Source organism: Chionomys nivalis, chromosome 7, assembly GCF_950005125.1.
Source record: "Chionomys nivalis chromosome 7, mChiNiv1.1, whole genome shotgun sequence".
Taxonomy (NCBI): domain Eukaryota; kingdom Metazoa; phylum Chordata; class Mammalia; order Rodentia; family Cricetidae; genus Chionomys; species Chionomys nivalis.
In genome coordinates, this window is record NC_080092.1 from 50,992,921 (window position 1) to 51,013,302 (window position 20,382).

The following is a 20,382-nucleotide window of genomic DNA, read 5'->3' on the forward strand; positions in this document are numbered from 1 at the left end:
GACCTGGGTTCACTCCCTAAAAGTGATATACCCTGGGGCCAGGGAGATGGCACAGTGGATAAAAGTGCTTCATGTGCAAGAGTAGGGACCAGGGTTCGAACTCACAGAACTCAAGAACTGGCTGGGCAGGTAGTTGTCCTCAGGCCTCAGGGACAGAGGATACATAGGGAAGGCTGGCTAACTGGACTAGCTGGAATTGGGAAGCTCTGGGTTCAGATTCGGCCTCATTAAATAAAATGGAGGAATGATCAAAAAGAACATCTAATGTTAACTTCAACACATGGGTACACACACCCAGGAAAGCAAGCACACATACACCACACATGCGCATACACATGCAAAAAAGAAAAAAAGCATGAAGTGAAATGAATTCCTTGTACCAGGAGAGGGCACAGACAAGAACGGGCAGAGCTGGGCAGGGGCAGCCTCACCTCTCTCTGAGGGCCGGGTTCCGCAGGTCTGAGATGAGGGGCATGGTTCTCTTGAACTGCTCTATTTTGGAGCGAGTAGTTTCAATAATTTCCCAGTTTCGGTCCTGAGCAAAGATGGGAGACATCAGAAGTCCCATGGCACTGGAGCCTGCCCACTTCCTCAGCTGGGACAGGGACATCTTGTCTGACCCCAAGTACCTTATACTCTTTGGCCAGTCTCGTGAGGCGGCGAAACAGCCCATGGGCCATGGACTCCATAGCCTCGGTCTGCAGGGTGAGGAAGCAGCCCGTCTTCCACTGGTTCCAGCTCTCCTCCCAGTCCCGAGTGATCTCCCACACTTGCTGGAGGGCATCAAGCTCCTGTTGGGGGCAGGAGGATGGAAGACAGCCTTAGGCATGGCGCCCCGGCCCTCCGCCTCCCCGACAGCTCATGCAGGCCCTTCCCTTGTCCAGCTGATGATGGTGCTGCCTCCCAGTTCACCTTTGCCCTCCCTCTACTCTCTGGCTTCTAGGGCTCATCAAATGCTAAGCACATGAGAAGCTCCTCAACATGGAGTCTTAGGGAAATGAAAATGAGAGCCTCCATGTGATACCACTTCACATCCACTCTGGCTAGAACAACAACAAACCTGTAAAGGAAAATACATGTTGGCAAGGATACCAAGAGAAACCAGGAATTCTCATCCATTTGCTAGTGGGATGTAAAATGGCAAGGCTGCTGTGGAAGACCGCTTGGCTGTGACTCAGAAGCATAAGTGAGGGATGCCATGTGATGGGGCAATAGGCTTATCCCACAACAATGAGGGACAGGCGTCCAAATACAAGAACATGCGCACTCATAGGAGCCCTGCTCACTTCAGTGAAAGGGCGGAAACCACCCCAAACACCCGCCACTGGTGAATGAACGAACAAACGATAGAATATTAGCGAGCCGTGAAAAGGAATGGAATACTGATACATGCAATAGCATCCATCAGCTGTGAAAACACCGTGGGAGTGAAGGAAATCAGAGACCAGAGGCCACATTGTTCCATTGGTGGGAAATGTCCAGGACCGGGAGATCTATACACGTGAACAATAGGTTGGTGGGGGCTGGGGAGAGGGGGTGGAGGTGCCTGCTTATAGAAACATGACTTCCTTTTGTGGCAATGAAAATGTTTTGTTTGGGGCTTTTTTAATCATTTTTAGAAAATCTTTTTTTCTACTTTTTAATAATTTTTAAAGATTTATTTATGTATATGGTGCTCTATGCCAGAAGAAGGCATCAGATCCCATTATGCATGACTGTGAGTCACCATGTGGTTGCTAGGAATTGAACTCAGGACCTCTGGAAGAGCAGTCAGTGCTCTTAACCCCTAAGCCATCTCTCCAGCCACCTAGAATCTTTTTTCTAAGGATTTATTTTTTATGTTATGAATATTGTCTTGCCTGCATGTATGTCTACACACCATGTGCCTGTAGTATCATAGGATCCAGAAGAGGACATCAGATCTCTTGGAACTGAAATTACAGACTATGTAAGCTTCCATATGGGTGCTGGGAATCAAACCCAAGCCCTCTGGAAGAGTAGCTGTGGTGGTCTGAATAAGAATGGCCCCATAGGCTCATATATGAGCGCTTAGTCACCAGGGAGTGGAACGACTTGAGAAGGGTTAGGAGGAGATACCAGGGGCTGAGGCATTGCTGTGAGAGGCCTGCCCATGCTTTTGTTCAGAGGAATTTGGAAGACTTTGGGTGGGGGCTTCAATGGGGTTAAAATGTGCCATCCCAGCAGAAGCGTGGAAGCTGGCACTGCGGCTGATGTGGAACATGGGACAGTGAAAAGGTTTCAGAGGAGGAGAATATTAACAGGTGGCCTAGAGACTGTGCTGGTGATATTTTGGCAAAGAATGTGTCTGCTTCCTTCCCTTGTCAAAAAAAAAAAAAAAAAAAAAAAAAAAGACTGCCCAATGTTAGATTGTAGATTGAAGAATTCTGGATTAAATTGGTGTTGGCAGAGGAGATTTCAAGACAGCCCAGTATGGACTCTGTTGTGTGGTTATTAGTGGCACTCTTATGCAGATCTATAATGAAAAGGAGAAAACTGAGCAAGGAAAAATACAAAATGTACCATGTGAGGAGAAAAAGAGCACCAAGAAGTAAAATGGAGCAAAGTCCAGTACTCAAAGAGATAACAACTTTAAATAAAATTGGGGGGGGGGACTGAGCAGTGGTGGTGCATGCCTTTAGTCCCAGCACTCGCGAGGCAGAGGCAGGCGGATCTCTGTGAGTTCGAGGCCAGCCTGGTGTACAGAGCGAGTGCCAGGACAGGCTCCAAAGCTACACAGAGAAACTCAAAAAATCAAAAACTAAATAGTAATAATAATAATAAAATGGTTGGTCTAGTGTATGAATTTTTAGCTCAGTTAAAAAAAAATAAAACAAGGCCGGGCGGTGGTGGCGCACGCCTTTAATCCCAATACTCGGGAGGCAGAGGCAGGCGGATCTTTGGGAGTTCAAGGCCAGCCTGGTCTACAAGAGCTAGTTCCAGGATGGGCACCAAAGCTACAGAGAAACCCTGTCTCGAAAAACCAAAAAAAATAAATAAATAAAAAATAAAAAAACAAAACAAAACAAAACAAAAACCCACAAAACTGTTAATGAACCATTCCCAGGTCCTCAGAAACCTGTCCTGTCCCTGCCACTTGTCCCTGGTTTCCATGGAACCCAGCTCAACACAGTACCTTCTCCAGATTCTGCAGGTCCTTGGAGATTGGCTGCTCAATCTTGAAGATGCCCAGGTTGGAGCGGAGGTTGTTCTCCTCATCCCGCATGGCCATCAGCATGGCGCGCACCTGTGCAATCTGATCCAGCGCGGCTGTGTGGCCCACGTTGCTGGTAAAGGGCCCTGCGGGAAGTCAACATGTGGCTCAGATCCTGCTCGGGTTCATGCCTCTCAAAAAGCAGTCCGTGGCTCTCTAGCTCAGGGGGCAAACTCTCACGTGAGAGGAAAGGGGAAGAGAAAAGGGGGAGCATGTAGGAACAATGGACTAGGAAGTCAGGGTTAGAACACTGGGAAGGTTGCTGGCCCAGGCCTTCCAACCAGAAACCTGTGACTCCAGGCGAGTTCATCCTCTGTCCCCTCCAGGTTCCTTCCCTTTCCTGAGCTGCCTGCTCCCTTCTCCCCGCTCCAAACCTTCCCGTGCCACACACCCCCATCTGTTTTCACCTTTCCAGGACAACATTTTGAAGTCACAAAACCAAGACTAAAGAAGGGGAGAGAGGTGGAGCATGGAATACCTTTGACCTCAAAATCTTCTAGAAGGTTGTGTGCCTTCTTCTTGAAGTCGTCAGCCGCGTGAATAAGGCCTGTCTTGAACTTCTCCTTGTGTTTCTTCAGCATCTGCTCGCTGTCCAGCAGGATTTGTTGGAAAGTGATCCACTCCCCATTGAGACTGTCCAGCATCTCCAGGACCTGGGAGGGAGAGAGGGCGGAATGACCCACATGCAGGAGGTCTATCCTCTCCGAGGCTGTGTACCCAGGGTGTCACATATGCTAGGCGACACTCTCCCAACAAGCTGCCCCCCAGCTCTCTGTCAGTTAGCTGCATCTCTGCCCTCCAGACCAGCGGTCATAAGCAGTCCGTGCATGACTGATCCTGAAGAAACCAATCTCAAGTTGCTGGATCTAACAGAAGTATATAAACTAAGGGGCACCATCAGTTGTGTTAGCCGTGGTCCTCGGGAGTTCTGAATCTCTCACTTCAGGCATGACCCCTGAGGGCCCAAGGTCTTCCCTCTACAGTCTGTTGCCACGGACACAGGCTTGACTCAGGTGGACCAAACACAGCAGGAACTTACACTGTCTGGAACCGGCACCTCGTACTTTTCCAGAATGGTAAACTGTTCGTGGATGGGCGGGATCTGAGTCTCCAGGCTGGGTAAGTCATGCTGCAGGGTGTCCATGAGCTGCAGACTGACCCCTAGTTCCTCCAGCGTTTGGGGAGGGCGGCTGATTCTAAAAGTCAGCAAAGAGCGTTGTTGGTGGAAAGCAGACACACGCATGCACATGCACACACACGCGTGCGCAAGTACTCGCATACCCACAGCCATGCCCAAGCCAAGCCTTACTTCTCGGCATTGTCTTTCAGATAGCTGTGCAGACCCATCAGGTGCCCGGCGGCCATCTCCTTGAGCAGCGTTGTAAACTTATTCTGCCACTCGTTGCAATGCTGCACCAGTGAGAACTTGAGGTGTGAACAGTCCAGCAGAACGAACTGAACGTTGAGGACCGTCTCCTCCTTCTGTACATTGTTAGCCACCTCTGTGTAGCTGCAAGAGCCCAGGTCTGCTCAGAGGGCTCTATCCCTTCACAGGTGACCCCCCAACACCACCACCCAAACCTGCAGTTCTAGACAGTTCTATTGCCAGGTCTCACCCAGGCCAACCCATTCCTGGCAGACTGCTGTGGCCATGCCAGCTTCCCAAGTAGTGGACAGCGCGAATCTGCAGTCACAACTTTCCCCCGGGACCCACAGCCTTGAAGTCCCCTAGGTTCAAGCTGGCCTCACACTGCACCGCTTCTAGCTCAGTTGCCTCAAGCAGACGTTTGGTTTAGGAGATAGGCTTTTTATTTTTATTTATTTATTTATTTATTTATTTATTTATTTATTTGATTTTCGAGACAGGGTTTCTCCGTAGCTTTTGGTTCCTGTCCTGGAACTAGCTGGAACTAGACCAGGCTGGCCTCGAACTCACAGAGGAGATAGGCCTTTTACATTTTACCAGGCCTGGCCTCAAACTCCTGAACACAAGTGGTCTTCCTGCCACGGCTTCCTGTAGTTGGAACTACCGATGGACCAACCTTGTATGCTTTTCTCCTGGGACTGTCTGACCATCCTGAGCCTTCGTGTCCTCATGCATAGGTAGTGATGGCATAGGACAGCCTCAGGGGATGTACGGCGGCTCCTTTGTCTGCCTCCTTTTCTGTGTCTGTGTTCCAGTCGGTTTGCTTTGTGCCCATCTATACCTCAGTCTGCACTGTTTCCTCCTGGGCCCCACCATCTCCGCCTGATGAAACCCCAGCCCTCTTAGAACACACAGCCCCTACAGGTGCCATCTTTAGCAGGCCTTTCCTGGTGTCTCTGGCTGGAAATCCTTTCTTTCTGCTTCACTGTGGATTTAAAAATTCCCCAGAGGTCTGTGTGGTAAGTCTCAGTCTGCAGCTTGGTGCTACTGGGAAATGGTAGAAAGGGGTGAATCAAATAGAAAGTCTTCCTATCACTAGGGTGATGCCTGGAGGAGCCCCTTCCCCCAGCACTCTCTCTGCCTTTATCCTACGGCACAGGCTGATGGCTTTGCATCCACTATAGTGCACATCTACAAGCCCAAAGCAATGGAGTCAACTGGTCACGGGCTAAACTTTCCCCCAACTGTGAGCCAAAACAAACCTTTCTGGATAGGTTTATTTTCCTCAAGTATTTTTTTATAGGAACGGACACCAACTGGCACACCTAGTGAGCTGGCTCTCGCGGCTTGCACACAGCCTTCGTACAAAGGCATGGAGCCGGTAGAGGCACAGCAAGCACCTTACAAGCTTGCAGAGTTCACAGAGAACAGCACCCTGCTGTAGATCACATAATATCTATCTCACAGGAAACTGAGGCCTTGGGCATATCAAACTCTGCCCGGGACTGCATAGCCAGTCAGTGCCAGAGCTGGGCCCAGCTTCCTAGCATGCCAGCCTCCCACTCTCCCGGCCATTTTTGCCCCCGAGGAGAAAGGCCCTGTAGAGTTCTTTTCTTTCTTTTATTTTTTTATTTTATTTTTTTTAAATATTTTTATGGTTTATTTAACTTTATTTTATGTGCATTGGTATGAAGGTGTCAGATCCCCTGGAACTAGATCTTCAGACAGTTGTGAGCTGCCGCCATGTGGGTGCTGGGAATTGAACCAGGGTCCTCTGGAAGAACAGTCAGTGCTCTTAACCACTGAGCCATCTCTCCAGCCCCCCTTTTCTTTCTTTTAAAACTTCTTCAAGGCTCATAGGAGAATTGCTCTGAGTGAATGAATGGCCATAGCCAGGGGACTATGAAAAGAACTTAAGAATCTTCTTCCATTTAACTCCAGTCAGGCACCTTAGAGTTGCCAGCGCTAAAGGCTTTCCCTCTCTGCCCCTCCCTTCCTCCTCTCTTCTTCCCCCTCTCTCCCCCTCCCCCCATTTCCCTTTTTTTTTTAATGCGTGGTCTTGCTATGTGTCTCAGGCCACACCCCTCTGCTCCTGCAGCAGCTCCTAGGCGCTGGCATCACAGACTCCCAGCTCTCCTACCTTCTCCATCTCTAGTATCTCTTAATTCCCAACCAACTCCTGCAAGACTCCTCTAAAGAAACAGCTAGCTTTCCCGAAACCTTGCCCGGCCTCTTTCTGGATCTCTGCCCTCAAGAAGCCAAGGTCCAGCACTTTGCTCCTGCAGCCCAGGGCACACAGTGTCCAGACCTACTGGACTGGACCAGCCGAGCCCCACTCTCTTCCTCCAGACAGTGCTCTTCTTTTAACAATCCCACCTCCACCTCCCTTTCTTCACTCACCGGGCAATGTCAGCATCAAAAGAAGAGACAGGGGGGTTGAGACGCTGGTAGCGACGGATGAAGGAGTCCTTGTTGATCTCCCAGATCTCCCGATACATGTCCCAGGTCTTGAGGTAATTCTGCAGCAAGCTTGCGTTGTTAGTCACACCACTGCTGATCTGGGCCTGGATCTTCTTGATGTCCTCATCGCGCTCTTCAAAGGGTACAGAGAGATGCTGCTCACTGACAGGCACCCCAGGCTCCAGCTTAGCCCCAACACTGCCCTCTGCTTTCCACTCTGCCAGTTTCCCCACTAAAATAGACATGAGCATTAGAAAACAGAGGGGAGGGCTGGAGAGATGGCTCGGAGGTTAAGAGCATTGCCTGCTCTTCCAAAGGTTCTGAGTTCAATTCTCAGTAACCACATGGTGGCTCACAACCATCTGTAATGGGGTCTGGTGCCCTCTTCTGGCCTGCAGGCATACACACAGACAGAATATTGTATATATAATAAATATTTAAAAAAGAAAAAAAGAAAAGAAAACAGGGGAACTGAGCCAGCAACCTGGGCCAGAGCGGGCCTGGAATGGTGAACTACATGGGAGCAGGAGCAGAACCAGACCAGGGACGTTTGCCGAAGCAGGACTGGGCCAGCGACCTTGGAGGGATTGGGCCTGAGACTAAGAGCTCCACAGGAGCAGATACAGGGGAGCAACTGCTGAGTGAGAGGGCCAGAGCCAGAGACCCCTGCGGGTCCGGGCATGAATCTGGGAGCTCTGAGAAGTAGGCCTAAGCCAGGTCCTCTTGGGTCCGGGCGCACCCGGGGAAGAAGATTAGAGCCAGAGACCTTTGCAGAACCAATCCCAAGCCAGGGACCTCTGCAGGAGCAGATCCAGACCAGGGACATTTACAGAAACAGGTCTGAGCCAGCAACCTAGACCAGAGCAGGCCTGAGACCTCCAGGAACATGGAGTGACCAATGGGGTAACTAGAACCATGGCACTGACTGTACCACGGAGAACAACCATCTGAGCCTTGGATTCACTGGCACCCAGAAGATTAATCACCAGAGTCACAGACAGCCCCAACTGCACCAATTAGAAGAAAGGATGAGTAGACAGGTAAGAACACATGCAACACCACAAGGAGCAGCATGACACCAGTAAAATCTAGAGACCCTACAACAGCAAGACTTGAACAACCAAATATAGATGAAGCAGAAGAAAATGACCTAAAAATAACTTCAGGAGAATGTTTGAGACTCAAAGAGGAAATGAGAAATTCCCTCAAAGAAATGGAGGAAAAGACAAACAAAAAAAATTGGAAAACATCAGCAAATCTCTTAAAGAAAACCAAGCAAAAGCAATCAAACATATGAAAGAAGCTATTCAAGACTTGAAAACCAAAATAGAGACAATAAAGAAACATAAGCTGAGGGAATTATAGAAACAGAAATCATGAGAAAACGATCAGGAACCACAAATGCAAGCACAAACAGCAGAATACAAGAGATAGAAGAGAGAATCTCAAGTGCTGAAGAGACAATAGAGGAAATAGACTCACCAGTCAAAGAAAACATTAAATCTAACAAAAGCTTAACACAAAATATCCAGGAAATATGGGACACTATGAAAAAAACCAAACATAAGAATAATAAGTATAGAAGAAGAAGTTCAACTCAAAAGCACAGAAAATATATTTAACAATAGAAGAAAACTTTCCCAACCTAAAGAAAGATATGCCTATGAAGATACAAGAAGCATACAGAACACCAAAGAGACTGGCTCAAAAAAAGTGCCCTCGCCACATAATAATCAAAACACTAAACATACAGAATAAAGAAAGAATATTAAGAGCTGCAAAGGAAAAAGGCCAAGTAATATATAAAGACAGACCTATCAGAATTACACCTGACTTCTCATTGGAGACAATGAAAGCCAGAAGGTCGTGGTCAAGCATTATGCAGACATTAAGAGACCACGGATGCCAGCCCAGACTACTATACCCAGTAAAACTTTCAATCACTGCAGAAGGACAAAACAAGATATTCCATGGCAAAACCAGATTTAACCAATATCTAGTTACAAAACCAGCCCTAGGGGCTGGAGAGATGGCTCAGAGGTTAAGAGCACTGCTTGCTCTTCCAAAGGTCCTGAGTTCAATTCTCAGCAACCACATGGTGGCTCACAACCATCTGTAATGAGGTCTGGTGCCCTCTCCTGACCTGCAGGCATACACACAGACAGAATATTGTATACATAATAAATAAATAAATATTTAAAAACAAAAAACAAAAAAACAAACCCAGCCCTACACAAAGTACTAGAAGGAAAATTCCAAACAAAGGAAGTTGGCTACGTCAACAAAAACACAGACAACTGATGGTCTCACAGTATCAAATCCCAAAGTAGAGAAAAACATTCAAATTAACATCAACAACAAAATCTAAATTAACAGGAGATAGCAATCACTGGTCATTAATATCCCTTAATATAAATGGGCTCAACTCACCTATAAAAAGACACAGGCTAATAGACTGGATACAAAAATAGAATCCATCCTTCTGCTGCATACAAGAAACACACCTCAACCTCAAAGACAGACATCACCTCAGAGTAAAGGGTTGGGAAAGAATTTCCAATCAAATGGACCTAAGAAACAAGCTGGTGTAGCTCTATTAATAACAAATAGACTTCAAACTAAAATCAATCAAAAGAGATAAAGGAGGACATTTCATATTAGTCACAGGAGAAATCCATCAAGATGAAACCTCAATACTGAACATCTATGCCTCAAATACAAGGGCACCCTCATATGTAAAAGAAACACTTCTAAAGCTTAAATCATACATTAAACCCCACACACTAATAGTGGGAGAATTCAACACTCCACTCTCACCACTGGACAGGTCAGTCAGACAAAAAATTTAGAGTAATAAGGGAAATAACAGATGTTATGACTAAAATGGACTTAACAGACATCTATAGAATATTTTATCCAAACGTAAAAGAATATACCTTTTTCTCAGCACCTCATGGAACCTTTTCAAAAATTGACCACAGCCGGGCAGTGGTGGCGCACACCTTTAATCCCAGCACTCCAGAGGCAGAGGCAGGCAGATCTCTGGGAGTTCGAGGCCAGCCTGGTCTACAAGAGCTAGTTCCGGGACAGGCACCAAAGCTACAGAGAAACCCTGTCTTGAAAAACCAAAAAAAATTAAAAATAAATAAATAAATAAATAAAAATTGACCACATACTCGGTAACAAAACAAACCTCAACAGATACAAAAAAAATTGGAATAACCCAATGTATCTTATCAGATCACCATGGCTTAAAACTACAATTCAACAACAATACTAATTCCAGAAAACCCACAAACACATGGAAATTAAACAATGCTCACCTGAATCATCAGTGGGTCAATGAAGAACTAAAGGGAGAAAATAAAGACTTCCTAAAATTCAACGAAAATGACCATACAACATACCCAAATTTATGGAACACAATGAAAGCAGTGTTAAGAGGAAAGTTCATAGCACTACATGCCTATATAAAGAAGCTGGGAAAATCCCACAATAGTGAATTAACAGAACATTTGAAAACTTTAGAACAAAAAGAAGCAAACTCACCTAAGAGAACTAGATGGCAGAAAATAATCAAATTGAGAGCTGAAATCAACACAATAGAAATAAAGAAAACAATACAAAGAATCAATGAGACAAAGAGTTGGTTCTTCTAGAAAATCAACAAAATAGGCAAACCTTTATCCAAACTAACCAAAAGGCACAGAGAGAATATCAAAATTGACAAAATCAGAAATGAAAAGGGGGACATAACAACAGACATGGAGGAAATACAGGAAATCATCAGGTTATATTCCGAAAACCTGTACTCCACAAAATTGGAAAACTTAAAGGAAATGGACAACTTTCTGGATAAATATCACTTGCCAAAATTAAATCAAGACCAGATAAGCAAATTAAACAGACCTATAACTGCTGAAGAAATAGAAACAGTCATCAAAAGTCTCCCCTCCCCCCAAAAAAAGAGCCAGGACCACACAGTTTCAGCTCAGAATTCTACACAAAATTTTCAAAGAACTAATACCAATATTCCTCAAATTGTTCCACACAATAGAAACAGAAGGAACATTGCCAAACTCTTTTTATGAGGCTACAATTACCCTGATACCCAAACCACATAAAGACATTACTAAACTGGGCGGTGGTGGCACACGCCTTTAATCCCAGCACTCAGGAGGCAGAGGCAGGCGGATCTCTGTGAGTTCGAGACCAGCCTGGTCTACAAGAGCTAGTTCCAGGTCAGGCTCCAAAACCACAGAGAAACCCTGTCTTGAAAAACCAAAAAAAAAAAAAAAAAAAAAAAAAAAAAGACATTACTAAGAAAGAGAACTGCAGACCAATCTCACTCATGAACATTGATGCAAAAATATTAAATAAAATACTGGCAAATCGAATCAAGAACACATCAGAACCATCATCCACCATGAACAAGTCGGCTTCATCCCAGAGATGCAGGGATGGTTCAACATATGAAAATATGTCAACATAATCCACCATATAAACAAACTGAAAAATAAAAACTACATTAGATGCTGAAAAAGCTTTCGGCAAAATACAATATCCCTTCATGATAAAGGTCTTGGAGAGAACAGGGAACATACCTAAATAAAATAAAGGCAATATACAGCAAGCCAAGAGCCAACATCAAACTAAATGGAGAGAAACTCCCAGTGATCCCACTGAAATCAGGAACAAAACAAAGTTGTCCACTCTCTCCATATCTATTCAATATAGTTCTTGAGGTCCTAACTAGAGCAATAAAACACCAAAAGGAGATCGAGGGGATACAAATCAGAAAAGAAGTCAAATTCTCACTATTTGCTGATGATATGATAGTTCACTTAAGCGACCCCAAAAATTCTTTCAAGGAACTTCTACAACTCATAAACACTTTCAGCAATGTAGCAGGATACAAGATTAACTCAAAAAAAAAAAAATCAGTAGCCCTCCTGTTCACAGATGATAAATGGGCTGAGAAAGAAATCAGAGAAACATCACCCTTCACAATAGCCACAAATAGCATAACATATCTCAGAGTAACTCTAACCAAACAAGTGGAAGACTTGTTTGACAATAACTGTAAATCTTTGAAGAAAGAAATTGAAGAAGACACCAGAAAGTGGAAAGATCTCCCATGCTCTTGGGTGGGTAGAATTAACATAGTAAAAATGGCAATATTACCAAAAGCAATCTACAGATTCAATGTAATGCCCATCAAAATCCCAGCAAAATTCTTCACAGACCTTGAAAGAACGGTACTCAACTTCATTTGGAAAAGAAAAAAAAAAAAAACAAAAAACCAACAAGGATAGCCAAAACAATCCTGTACAATAAAATAACTTCTGGAGGCATCACAATCCCTGACTTCAGAATCTACTACAGAGCTACAGTACTGAAAACAGCCTGCAATTGGCATAAAAACAGGCAGGAGGATCAATGGAACAAAATCAAAGACCCATATATTAATCCACACACCTTTGAATACCTGATTTTTGACAAAGAAGCAAAAAACATCAAGTGGAAAAAAGCATATTTAACAAATGGTGCTGGCATAACTGGATATCAACATGTAGAAGAATGAAAATAGACCCATATCTATCGCCATGCACAAAACTCAAGTCCAAATAGATCAAAGACCTCCACATAAAGCCATCCACATTGAACCTTATAGAAGAGAAAGTGGGAAGCACACTTGAATGCATTGGCACAGGAGCCACTTCCTAAATAGAACCCCAGCAGCACAGACACTGAGAGAAACAATTAATAAATGGGACCTCCTGAAACCGAAAAGCTTCTGTAAAGCAAAGGGCATGGTCAACAAGACTAAACGACAGCCTACAGAATAGGAAAAGATCCTCCTCACCAACCCCACATCAGGCAGCGGTCTGATCTCCAAAATATACAAAGAACTCGAGAAATTGATCATCAAAAGAACAAATAATCCAATAAAAAAAATGAAGTACAGACTAAACAGAGAACTCTCAACAGAGGAATCTAAAATGGCTGAAAGACACTCAAGGAAATGCTCAACATTCTTGGTCATCAGAGAAATGCAAATCAAAACAACTCTGAGATTCCACCTTACACCTGTAAGAATGGCCAAGATCAAAAACACCGATGACAGTTCATGCTGGAGAGGTTTTTGGGGAAAGGGAACACCCCTGCATTGCTGGTGGGAGTGCAAACTGGTACAGTCCCTTTGTATATCAGTGTGGCAATTTTTCAGAAAATTAGGAAACAACTTTCCTCAAGACCTAGTAATACCACTTTTGGGTATATATTCAAAGGATGTTCAACCGTACCACAATGACATGTGCTCAACTATGTTCATAGCAGCATTATTCGTCATAGCCAGAACTGGAAACAATCTAAATGCCCCTCAACCAAACAATGGATAAGGAAAATGTGGTACATTTACACAATGGAGTACTACCCAGCAGAAAAAAAATAATGACATCTTGAATTTTGCAGGAAAATGAATGGAGCTAGAAAACATATTGAGTGAGGTAACCCAGATGCAGAAAGACAATTATCACATGTACTCACTCATAGGTGGTTTTTAAACATAAAGCAAAGAAAACCAGCCTACAAATCACAATCCCAGAGAACCTAGACAACAATGAGGACACTAAGAGAAATATACATGGGTCTAATCTACATGGGAAGTAGAAAAGGATAAGATCTTCTGAGTAAATTTGGAGCATGGAAACCTTGGGAGAGGGTTGAAGGGGAGGGGAGAGGCAGGGAGGGGAGCTGAGAAAAATGTAGAGCTCAATAAAAATCAATTTTTTTCGAGCTCCCCTCTGTTTTCTTTATATGTAAATATATATTATATATATACATATATATGTAAATATTATATATACATATAAAGAAAACAGAGGGGAGCTAGAGATGGCTCAGTGGTTAAGAGGACCTAGTTTCTGTTTGCAGCACCCACGTAGAAGCTCACAACTTTCTGTAACTTCAGTCCCAGAAGCAGCAAGGCCTTCTTTCTGGACTTGGTGGGCAGACATACCTCCAAGCAAAAGGCCCATACATGTAAAAGAATAACAAATGAATCTTCAAAAAGAAAAGAAAACAGAGGGGCAGCCGTGTGAGTCTGACCCTGCGTGTCTCACTTCTGTAGGAATCAAGGCCTCTTCTAGTCCAACGCGCGTCTCAAACTTATCCACGCTCTGCTTCCAGCCCAGTTTTCACAACCCACAGGGATCGGCCACTTAATCGCAATGCCCTTGCTTCTTCCTGAGTCTGGCTCCTTGGTGTGGCTTCCCACCAGCCACAGACATGGCTGGCCCGGTGTGAATGAGATGCCCTCATGGCTCCTCCTAGCTCTGCCTGGGCTAAGTGCCCGCTGCGTGCCCTCCCCATGGCCCACTCACCTACAATCGCATGGATGGGTTCCCGAGCCACCTTTCGTTTGATGAGGATATCCGGGAGGTGGCGGAAGACAGAGATGGTGGAGAAGAGGTGGCCGGCGATATCGTTGACCACACTCGCCAGAGTCTGCAGCGTGGGGGAGAATTCCACCTGTGGGAAGCACAGAGGAGCTTAGGGCGCTCGTGGAGAGACTCGGGCTCCAAAGCCTCCAAGGCTGAACACCTGAGTTGGGCCTGGAGGCACAGGAAAACGCCAAGGCCCGGGCTGAATTCTAAGAGTAGAGAGAAGAGGCCTGGAAAGATGGCTCGGTGGTTAAGAGCACTGACTGCTCTTCCAGAGGATCCAGGTTCAATTCCTAATACCCACATAGTGGCTCACAAAGATCTGTAACTCCAATTCTAAGGAATTCATTACCCTCTTCTGGCCTCTGCAGACATCAGACGCATACGGTAGACAGACATAATACATGCAGGCAAAACACCCATACATATAAAACAGAATTGGGAGAAAATAACAGTTGCCTGTGGGGTGCCCAGCCCGCATGGATACATCTGCCGCACAACTCCTGCACCTTGGAGTTAGGGAACATCACAGGAGAGGGGGTGGGAAGACTGTAAGGCCATCGGGGACCAGGACGTCTACTGTGAGACTTTGTCTCCTAGAAATGACAGGGAAGTTTCACCCGTGATTCCTCAGGAATACGGCTGCCTAAGCAAGATCTGGACAAGGAGCACACAGAGAGACCTGCTAGGGTGCAAGAGAGAAATCCTATGAGATCTCAAACAGCAGGCAACTAAAGGATGCTGAGAGTGGAAAATTAGTCTTCCCTTAATTGTTTGTCCAACACCAAGTGATCATTCCTGAAATCATATACATATAAGCAACACTAACCAGACGCAGCAAGTTATATTTATACATAAAGAAAAGGAGGTCGTGAATTTGAGAGGGAGCAAGGACAGGAGACACGGAAGGTGTTAGGGGAAGGAAAGAGAAGTGGGGAAATGATGTGATTATATTTTAATTTTTTTAAATTTAATATTTAAAAAAACTGGAAGAAACTGAGGATTACGGTATGGTAACCTTGAGGTGCTGGAGGCCCAGTGGCCCTCACCTGTGCCACACCTCCTGGCATGTCATCCTGTAAGATGACAAGGACTCGGAAAAGTGGGTTTGGAGTGGTCTTCCCATCCCCGTTGATGGCCTTGGAGAGTTCCAGCAGGGACCACTTCACGTTCATGCGCAGGGCATCCTCCATCATGTGATCCAACCGTATCGTGTAGAGCAGCCACTGTTGCTGTATCTGGGAGGGGAGGGGTAGAAGAAAAGATTCTTCTGGAGAAAGCAGCTCAGGGACTGGGAATGGGTACCAGCTGATGGGCGACAAGCAAGACAGAAATGCAGGGTTCTGGGGGCTGGAGACAGCTCAGCTGTTAAGAGCACTGGCTGCTCTTGCAGAAAGCCCAGGTTCCGTTCCCAACACCCACAGAGCAGCTCACAACTTGACGCCCTCTCTGGCCTCTGAGTGCAGCAGGTACCCATGTGGTATACACACACACAGGCAAAAACACTCGAAAACATACAAATAAATCTTTAAAGAAACAGAGGCAAGATCCTGAATGTTGTCAGAGAAGACGTGAAACCCTGAAGGCGAACTGGATTTGGGACCAGGGAGGATATCTGGGATCCACACGTTGGTGAAATACAGGAGAGTAGCAGTGTGGTCAGAGGGTTTGTGGGTTCCCTGCGTCAGAGCTGGGCACGGGGTGCCTACCTCAGGACCATCGTTCTTGAACACTTCGTAGGAATTGGTCATGATGTTCACCACATCCTGGTGCAGGTTCACCAACTTCTGCTGCACGGTCATCCGATGTTCCCTCTGGGCCTCCTCAAATTCCAGGTCTCTGTACACCCGTTTGCCAGTGATACGCACCAGGAGCATCTCAGACATCTCCTGGGCCTTCCAGCCAATGGTCAGAGTGGAGGCCTTGAAGTCATTCACGATCATCTGCACCTGAAGTCAGGCCCAGGCACAGTCCACAGTAGCACCTTCTCTAGCATCTATTCCCTTGAACTGTGCAGGCACCTTGTATATTTCTTCCCGTGAAGACTGGATTGAGGCTCTCTGGACCTGATTCTATTCTCCCACTTAGCCTCCTGCTAGAATTTCTGACATTAAAAAAAAAAAAAATCCTTCCCTTTCAGTGGAGAAATTCTTGCCTAAGCATGTGTAAGACCTTGGGATCAATTCCTGGCACCAAATTTTGAGGAGGACATTCAATTGATGGTATAATGCCTCCCAGGGTCCCCTCCATCACCAAAGGCTCAGGCATTGATGACCCACGTGTCAGCCCTTCCATCAACCTTACAGACCTACAGTGTCTAGCAGCTGTGGCCTACCTTGCTGGCGTGTATGCGGCACTCTGTGATGAAGAAGGCGCTGGCCCCCTTTAGGGCCCAATGCAGCTTCTTCAGGCCTGGGTGGATCTTCTTATCCAGGAATCGGATCCGTTCTTTGAACAGGGCCTGCTCATCTGGGGACAGCATGGCAATAATCCTGCGTGGGAGAGAAGACCTAGGTAGCTGGGAGAGAAAACTGCGAAGACCTCGCCTCCTGCCAGGAAGCTTGGCAGTCTCTCAAACTTGCATTCTGGCCTAGGGTTCCCTAAAGAAACTCTCATCATACAAGTGTTATACACAGTATGGCCAAGGGCTGCTGAGATGGCTCAGTGGTTAGAGGCCCTTGCCACTAAGTCTGAGGATCTGAATTCAATTTCTGGGACCCATGGAGTGGAAGGAGAGAACAGACTCCCACCAGCTGTCCTCTGACCTCTCCATGCACACGGGCCTGGAGAGGTGACTCAGCAGTTGAGAGCTCTTGTTTTTGCTTAGGACTCTGTTTCAATTCCTAGCCCCTACATGATGTCTTGCATCCATCTGTAACTCTAGTCCTAGGGGATCCGACGCCCTCTTCTGGCCTCCTCAGGTACCAGGCCTGAGAAAACACCCATACACAATCAATCAATCAATCAATCAATCAATCAATCAAATGTTAAATGTGCTGTCTAATACTGGTCATATGTAGCTTGAAATGTGGCCTATGATAAGAGGAACTTTTTAATTAAGTAATTCAAATGAAAATAGCTACATGCAACTAAAGGCTACCACACTGAAAGGTATCCTTTCTAGAAATTCAAACACCAGTATTTGTTTCATCCCCCTGGATTTTCACTGAGGTGAGAAAGGTTTGTAAGATTGTGTCTTCCTGAAATCTGTCTGTCGAAGCCTTCCCTTTTGCTGTGGTATTACTAGGCCTTGGGAGCTGGCTAGACCAGGAAGGGAGAAGCTGTCATGGGTAGGACTGGCGTCTTTAGTGAGAGACCTAACATAGCTGCTGTCTCATTGTACCATGGAAGACACCGAAGGCGGCCATTTAGAGACCAGGAGGTGGAGAACCTGGCACTGCATCTGCCCCTACCTCAACTGTGAGTCTCCCAAGCTTGTGGAACCGTGAGCCAGGAGTCTGGTTATTTCTAAGCCATCCAATCCGTAATACAGCTAACCACGCACAAATGTCACCCTACAGATGGGCCCCGCCAGGTCAAAGGCTGGGGACGGGACTAGATGAGGGAAGGTGGTCTTGTTTCAGTGACTCTGATGCTATTGCATGCCAGAATCCTAATGTCACCTGGCTCTGAGTGCCTGACTCAGATAAGGAACTGCAGGGAAAGGGAATCACTTTTCAGGATGGAAAAAATACAATGATGGGGACCCTGAGCAACACACCACATCCTCAGGCTGACGAGGACCGAGCGCACCTATTGTAGTCTCGAGCAACGAGGAGTAGGTTCTCCCGGAGAATCCGCAGGTCCTCGGCGCGTTCAGCCACGTTCATCACATAGTGGGGTGTCTCAAACAGCAGCCGCTCCCAGTAGTCAATCTCCACAAAGAGAATCAGGAGTGTCCTGAGGGAGAAAGCAGAGCAACTGAGGCACGGCTTAGAGGGCAGTAAGAGGAGTGTGCCTGTGGGAGCTCACGGGAGCACAAAGGAAGTTTTTGACAGAAATGAAACAGGCCTTCCAGGTGACAGAGGCAGACAGGACAGAGTGATATTCGCTACTTCCCCAAACCATGAGAGCAGTAGCGACGGGGATTTCTGGGCGTCTGGGGCAGACGCCCACACAGGTACAGGTGACAAGAAGTCCTGGAAGTTGAGCAGTAGATGACCTGGGTTTGGAGCGGAAGGGGAATTCTAAGCTGGGCAATAGCAACAGCTGGAAACTACCTAACTCTCTAAAAGCCCCAGGGGCTGTGGCTTCAAGGAAACCTACAGAAGGGGCTTTGAGACTCAAACAGGAAGGCCAGTAGAGAACTCAAGAAGCAGTTCCCAGAGTTCTTCCATGACTCTGTAGGGCAAGGCTATTCGCTGGAGCTAGCAGACTGCAGGAGGTCCGTTGGCTGATGAAGAAGGTGCAGAGACAAGCAGAAGATGCCTGGGGACCCCAGGCCATGGAGGAGAGTAGTATACCGAGAGTGAGCTGGGCATATGTGGCCATCCACAAGCTCAATGCTAAGTCACTAGCCTTCTGAGAAAGCCACGCTATGGCCAGCAGAAGACCACAGGTCCAAGTGTCAAGACACACGTGAGGATGTGCGGTACACCAAGAAAGGACCCCGTTTGGAAGATTCTTTTCTGGGGTCTCTGGCCAGTGGCGAGGGAGCAAATGACCAAGACTGAAGACTTGGAATACTCCTCGAAGAGCTGCCCTGCTGACTGCCACCACCCAAAAGCTGCCCTGCTGACTGCCACCACCCAAGAGCTGCCCTGCTGACTGCCACCACCCAAGAGCTGCCCTGCTGACTGCCACCACCGGCGCTATTGGCAGCCCCACCCTCTCCTCCCCAGAGCTTCCAATCAGTTTCCAATTCCTTTCCTACCACGTGAATACAACGGGAAGGGGCTTTTCTACTTTTCTAATTTGCAAGGGCTCTTGTTTACTTGCTTGGTATTTTTTACTACCCAGGCAGGCTTTGAACTCACTTAGGATGACCTTGAACTCCCCATATTCTCCTGCCTCCAACTCCCAAGAACTGAGATTACGGGCACACACCATCACGTCCAGCTGCCGGAGAGATGCTCATGCCCTGTTCTTTTCTATGGGTTCTCTTTCCTTTCTCTGAGCAAGTTAGCGACAGTTTGTTGCTTTTCATGTTTATGCGGAGCACACCTTTTGTTCTCTTCTGCTTGCTTGTTCTGGCTTTCAGCCTCGGTACAAAGTTCAAAACGCCGGCAGAACCACAAAAATCCAAAATAAAATTAACAGGAACCTCTCAGAAAACAGGAAAAAGAGCACATCTAGTTATAAGAGAAGACTGTCTAAAAGCCAGGCTAGGGTGGTGCACATCTTTAATCCCAGCCCTTGGGAGACAGAGACAGGTGGCTCTCTTTGAGTTCGAGGCCAACCTGGTCTACAGGAGCCAGTTAGTTCCAAGACAGCCATGGCGACACAGAAACCCTGTCTTGAAAACTGAAAGAAAAAAAAAAGACTTTCTACAGAGAAAAAAAATAGAAAACAGCCTATTAATAATTTTAGGTTGTGTTAGAGTTTGTTGTGTGCCAAATATAAAAAGTAATTTCACTCATTAATGACGTCCCAGAGCATGAGTGTCAGCCCCAAGTGACCTTTGACTGCCGAGATCCCCTTTCCAGTCTGTCTACCTGATCCTTCCCAGCTGCTCCCGAGTGAGTCTGTCACGAGCACAGGCAGGTGCTCAGCTTCCTCCAAACTACCCACTCTCAGACCTCAGGCCAGGATTCTTCCCTCCCTGCTCGCTCCCTGTTCACTCCCTCCACAGACTTTGTTGTCTGTGCTGGGAGAATGGAAGCAGCTACTTTCCACGTCTGGGCCCTGCTGAGCACGCCCTCTCTCAGCTCCACTGAGCT

General features: G+C 46.4%; 1 protein-coding gene across 1 annotated transcript in view; it reads right to left on the minus strand.

Moving 5' to 3' along the window:
- Positions 1 to 20,382, minus strand: part of Dnah2 (dynein axonemal heavy chain 2) — a 125,813-nt gene that overhangs the window by 64,804 nt on the left and 40,627 nt on the right. The window contains exons 16-27 of the mRNA XM_057774390.1: positions 18,257 to 18,403; positions 16,839 to 16,995; positions 16,213 to 16,452; positions 15,553 to 15,741; positions 14,444 to 14,591; positions 6,999 to 7,191; positions 4,542 to 4,742; positions 4,272 to 4,428; positions 3,711 to 3,885; positions 3,155 to 3,318; positions 630 to 791; positions 432 to 535 (exon numbers count right to left, since the gene is read on the minus strand). Coding sequence (XP_057630373.1) covers positions 432 to 535; positions 630 to 791; positions 3,155 to 3,318; positions 3,711 to 3,885; positions 4,272 to 4,428; positions 4,542 to 4,742; positions 6,999 to 7,191; positions 14,444 to 14,591; positions 15,553 to 15,741; positions 16,213 to 16,452; positions 16,839 to 16,995; positions 18,257 to 18,403 — 2,037 coding nt within the window. The remainder of the gene's footprint in view (positions 1 to 431; positions 536 to 629; positions 792 to 3,154; positions 3,319 to 3,710; positions 3,886 to 4,271; positions 4,429 to 4,541; positions 4,743 to 6,998; positions 7,192 to 14,443; positions 14,592 to 15,552; positions 15,742 to 16,212; positions 16,453 to 16,838; positions 16,996 to 18,256; positions 18,404 to 20,382) is intronic.